General features: G+C 41.2%; 1 protein-coding gene across 2 annotated transcripts in view; it reads left to right on the top strand.

Annotated features, from left to right (window-relative positions):
• Window positions 1-1,887: 1,887 nt before the first annotated feature.
• The window catches only part of MMRN1 (multimerin 1), a 58,943-nt gene continuing 54,830 nt past the window's right edge, over window positions 1,888-6,000 (top strand). For both annotated transcript variants that reach the window (XM_030564830.1, XM_030564829.1), the window contains exon 1: window positions 1,888-2,586. In XM_030564830.1, coding sequence (XP_030420690.1) covers window positions 2,024-2,586 — 563 coding nt within the window. In that variant the 5' untranslated portion in view covers window positions 1,888-2,023. The remainder of the gene's footprint in view (window positions 2,587-6,000) is intronic.

Genomic DNA, 6,000 nt, shown 5'->3' with positions numbered 1-6,000 from the left:
CCTGGCTGAATGAGGGAGCCCACCTGAGGAGGAACAAGCTGGACTGGGACTATAAAGACACGAGATTGGAAGCAAAAGGGACTGGTAGGAAACTCTGTAGTTACAGCATTGGAGAAGGGAAGTATGGTTGGGCTAGCAAACCTGGAGTCAGGGGAAGCCAGGGCTCAGGGAAAGGCAGTAAGGTTCTAGAAGAGACCAGGCCTTGACTATTGACTAATGGGTCCCTGAGCTGGAACCTGGAGGAAAGGGTGGACCCAGGTTTCCCTGCCAGCCACTGAGAGAGTGGCATGATGAAGCAGCGAATGGGAAGACTGCCTAGGGCTGCTGGTAAAGACAGACTTTCTCACCCCGGGAGGGAAAAATGCATACAGTGATCTGGCTGGAGGGATGAGTCACAAAGAGGCAGTAGCAGCTTGTGGAGCGAGAGAGTCGTGTGCAACTGTGGGAAAGGGTGTTGACCTGGTGAGCTATTCCCCACCATGACCAGGAGGAAGTGCTATTCTAGTCATGAACAGAGCACCCTGTTACACTCCCTGCTTGGTTCCTTAGTTGACTGTTGCCTGCTGTGCTGTGAAGTCAAGACATCATCAGCGCTATGAGGCGCTGAGTCTGTATGAACCACATAAAGACGTGATTCCCTCCAAAGCCCTGATACATAGGAAGGAACCTTTTATGTAGCCCCACTATTCAGCAACTGCCCCACTCTACCTTTCATGGCCTGACACACCTTCAGTCTATCCCTTATGCCTCCCAAATACCTGTTGCTGCCTGTTTTTCTCTTTTGGCTCCTCAGGGTCTCTGTACTGAGTGGAGACAGAGGGAGTCAGGCTAGCAGCATCAGAGGACAGAAGTAGCTAGTAGAACTCAAAATGTCTATTGGCTTTTCATCCCAGAGATAAAGCAGATTATAATGAGGAAAGGGAATAAGTCTATTTCTGTTTAAAGTTAACATTTTCAGAAATTGTGTGTGTGTGTGTGTGTGTGTGTGTGTGTGTGTGTGTTGAAATTGCTGTGGCTCTTAAGCTAGAGGATGGGAGAACATTTTGTAAGTGTAGGGGAAAAAATAAAAAAGCTTTCATTCAGAAATGTTTCCTCTGGTGAAGTTAGTAAATCTTTGAGCAAAAATATTATAGAAAATTCAGTTGGCCCACAAAGACCATATATTAATTTTGGAGTCTAAATTCAATTGCTAAATATAAAAAAGGATTTAAATGCAAAATTTGAATGCAACCTCAACTTTGGAGTTACTGCTAATGCGTCCATAATAACTATAGCTCTCCTTGTCATAAACTTCAAAGTGCCCTGGTCCCACAGGGTAGTGTTACAAGGAAGGGGCCAGGTATTGGCTCATGGCATGTAGATCAAGTTATTATACTGAAAGTTTTATTGTATTCATTTATACTTTTTCAGTCTAATGCAAAGGCAATCTCTTCCCTTCCAGCTCCATTCCTGCAGCAATTGTTTGCTTGAGTATTCGAACCCCAATGAGAAACATAGCAAACATTACATAATGTACCAGTATATTGAAGTCCATCCAAGTGCTTTGCTAGGGAATTTAATAGCAAGTTCACAGTAGATATGAACAACTAAGTGGCACATTTGACAAGTAACTCATGTTCTGTGCACAGATACATGTGAAAGGAAAATTACTTAACTGGTTTGATGTTTTTTCCCCTTCAAACTAATTTCACTGACAATGTTTCCACATACACATTGTGCCATTAATCTTCATCCTGTAGCTTCAGCAGAGAACCCTTTTTTCTTTCCCCTAAGGCTTCCAGGCTCCAGCCCTGTAAGGGGGCACAGGTTGCAGAGAAATTCACAGAAACAGGAAATTGAGCTTCCTCAGTCAGTTTTGAAACACTAAAAACCTGTTTCCTCTTCTACAGAAACAAAACTGGCAGAGCACTGTCTGTGCAGGTTCACTCTGAGCTGCACCTCAGGAGGAGGAGAAGGCTGCTGCAGGATCCTCACACAAGGAATACATGCGAGACATCTCGTGGCTCTTATTAAACAACACAGGATGAAGGAGATAATCTTCTTATTGCTTCTATCGCACTTGCAGAGTGGCAGCCTGGGATCTGCTACCACTGGCAAGCCCTGGCCCACGACTAGGGATGGTGAAACCCAACCAAGCCACGCAGACTTGACTTCACCTCCTACTGCAACGCACAGCCTCAGAAACCTAGTGGCAACCCCTGTATCCACCCCTTCTGACATCCAAACAGCTGCAGCAAGTACATCATGGGAACATGCTGTGAAAATCACCCCTGCATTCACAGAAGAGGCTCAGGGATTGGAAACCTTGCCAGGGATCCAGGAGAAGAAAACCTCCACCCCTACAACACAGTCCAGTGGAAACAGCAATCATGATGGTGCTAATGCTAAGCAAGGAGCCCTATCCAACAGCACGGGGAGCTTTCCACAGAGCACTCCTAGAAAGATGCCTCCCCAACAAGGGGCTGTTAAAAGCCAGCAAAGAACAGGGAGCAGATCTCCCAGGCTGTCGTACTACAGCGCCACCAGCACCAGCACTAAGAAGGATGCTGACTTCAAAAAATCCGGTTTTGAAACTACCCGGGGAAAGTAAGGAAAGCAACTATTTTATTCTCTTATCTTATGAACTGCTTGTAAAGGCCATGGGCCATATCCTGGTCCTACTGAAATCCAAGGCAAAGTTCCCATCAATTTCAGTAGGACTTGGATTTGAGGGGCGAGGGAGTGGGTGGGAAGCCAGGGCCAACATCTGTAGTCCTTACTCAGTGTATCCAAGTCCATGCACTCACACCTGCAAACTCATGATTGCCAAGTTCCCATGGCCCCATACCATCATCAAAACTCATATTGTAGTGGCTAAGTAAAGACTGCAGTGTTTAGCCTGTCATGCTTATTATTTTAAAGCCAATGTGCAAGTCCTTACTGTCATGTATAACTAGAATGGAAGATGGAATAACTTAATTATCTGTGGTCAATATTCTTCAGGGTTTTAAGGAGCTGGCCACAACACACATTTTATTGTAGATTGTCTATGCCTCCTGTTTTAGGCACTGATTGAGCAGTGTGGTGTCTAAATTCTCCTTCTTGAAAATTTTCATTTTTGTGGGTTCAAGAGATTGCACACCCACTTGTTTGGCCTTTTAAAAAATGTTTGGCTTTGTGTTCCTGAACTGCCCCTGTTAAAGGGTATGCAGTGGTGGTGAAGCTGCTCTGGTCCCAGGATATCAGAGACAAAGTGAGTGAGGTAATATCTTTTATTGGACCAATTGCTGTTGGTGAGAGAGACAAACCGAAGTGGGTCCAATAAAAGATATTACCTCGCCCACCTGGTCTCTTTGTTAAAGGAATCACGAACTATTAAAATACAATGATGCCTAATAAAAAAATGTAATTGCAAGCCAAACCAAGTGGCACTGCAGCACAGTTAACATTCATGGCTGGGTACTTGTTGGACCAACTGTCTTTAGTGAATAATCTCACCACTGGATGGAGTAGCTTGGGTGAGTCACATACCTTGTTTGTAAAATTCCTTACACTTTAAATGGGGACAATAATCCTTACTGCCCTCAATGAGGGGTTGAGCCTTCCCTAATCGTTGATAAGAGATTGGATATTTGGCAAAATGGTGCAACGTATTGCTATTTTTCAGTAATATCTATCACTATGTGGTTATACAATAGAGGTTTCCTCTTCTATAGTGCTTATTTACATCTTAATACTAAAAATGTAGACTTGTTTTTTCTCTAATTTAAGCAAAAGGTAACTGACAAACTCCTAGAATCATCTCCATGCACGGTATGCAGGGGCCTGATTTAAAGCCTTTGGGCAATGAAAGGCTAGGCTTTGGAGCAGGCTCTGTGTGCAAGTGATAACAGACACAAATGACCAAAGTCCATTTGGTCTAACCTAGGAAGAGATTATAGTGAGGAGAGCCCTTCCATAGAAGCAGTATTCTATTGAAATTCTCGAAGATGAATATAGTGTGTTATAACAAACTCCTTGTCAATGTGGTCTGAGTAAACTGAAGTTAAACTGAATCACTTTATTGGTGAGAGATCATGCAACTATCACCAATTTCTTATTTATTTGAATGAATAAATAGGTGAAAGCTTTCACACTTGATAAAACTGAAGTCCCTAGGCTTTCCCACATTGATTCAGCTTCCAACTGGTGTAACTACTGACTAGGAAGTGGAATTTCTCAGCCTTACTAAACCCCTCAAAAACAGCCATAGCTAACTCTGGCAGACCTCCCTTTGCAGTATTCAACAAATTACAATTAATGTTCACAAGACCACCATGGAGTAAGTGTGTATTGTCCCTATTTTCTAGATGGGGGAGGGCGAAGAAATGGATATAGAGGGCCAGATTCAGCCCTGGAGTAAGTGAGCTCACTGGAGTCACACCCATCAGGGCTGGATGTGTCTCAGAGGTAGAAATAACCATACCTCATGTTAAATAATGCCTTTTTCCATGAGTAGCCCCATGGAAGTTAGTGGGGTTACTTGAGGAATAAGCTACCACTCAGCACAAATCTCATTTTGCTTAAACCCCTTATAGCAGGTTAAGTTGCAAAGCAAGAATTAGATATCACTAATTCTTACAGTACAAGGTTAGATTTCATCCTGATGGTCTTTCAGGTAGAACAGTTCATATTCTGCTTCTCATTCCAAGATATTAATTCTTTATAGTCTTATAATATAGTCATAACTATATGTGAGTATGTTTACAACAATTTAAGGAGACTTGGGTTCTAGTCCTGGGTCTGTTACTGGCTTGCTGGGTACCCTGGGCAAGTCACTTCACCTTTCTGCCTCAGTTTCCCCATCTGTAAAATCAGAGTTCTGATACTGACCACCTTTGTTAAGCACTTTGAGATCTACTGTGAGATGAAAGTGCTATTTAAGAAATATTAACTATTTTTAAATAAATGTGGGGTTTTTAACGTCCCCACAAAGTACTTAAACATGCTTACAGCTAACCCTTTTTTGCAGTATGGTGTTAAATAAAAATAGAATGACACACTGTAAAACTTGATGTCAACACATATGGCTTTCTTTGATTTTCCTTCATTGTGTAATGAGCATAGCACAAATACATCAATAGCTTTACAGTGCATTATCTTAAGCTATTAAAAACTGCTAACTTAGAAATCCAACTTGCTGTTTACTTTATTTTGAATGGGCACATCCTCTTTTGTTAAATTCAGTTTGAAACAGACTCTTCCAGTGACTTTGTATAAGTTATCTGACATCATACCCTTCACAGCGACCCACTGTGTTAGCATATGTACAGACACATCGATGTCAAAAGGTTCCGTATACAAAGCACAATAGAAAGAGACCTTGAAAAGGGGGAAGATATATTAGGGGAAAAAACATAACATCACTTATTATGTGATAAATAAAGTCATTTTTGTGGAGGGAGGAAATCAGCACCTTTCCCAAGATCTACAATATGTATCTACAGTATAACTTTCATTATCCAACTACTCTGCCTTTCGAAAAAGGGTCATGTGCTCTGCTAACTATTAATTACAATGGAAATTCCCTCAGTAATACTTAACCTTGATTAGCTAAACCTAATCATTGTCCCAGAAGACACTTGGATAATAAAGTTGTTTTGCATATATACACATTACATGTACATTAGAGCAGGTGAAAAATGAGCATCTTTTTGCAAACATTTTCATGAAAAATTCATTCCTTTTGGTCAATATTCAAAATTTCATCAAAAAAAGGTCAAAATAATTAATTTTGGAAAAATTCCACCAGTTCATTGTGTGCTTCTGTGTTTGTGCATATGTGTGTGTGTGTGTGTATGCTTAAGAAATAAAAAATATTCCTCATAAGTTTATCATAGTTTTAAATAATTTGGTACTAACTAATCATTATTAGTGATCACTTTATTTAGAGAATACTCCCACCACCAGGCCACTCCGGGCTGTGCAGACATTCAAAACAAAATAAAATTCACTATAAAAATCCATTAAAAAATAGCAAAA

The sequence above is a fragment of the Gopherus evgoodei genome, chromosome 5, assembly GCF_007399415.2.
Source record: "Gopherus evgoodei ecotype Sinaloan lineage chromosome 5, rGopEvg1_v1.p, whole genome shotgun sequence".
NCBI classification, from domain to species: domain Eukaryota; kingdom Metazoa; phylum Chordata; order Testudines; family Testudinidae; genus Gopherus; species Gopherus evgoodei.
This window is presented reverse-complemented; position numbering and strand designations above follow the sequence as displayed.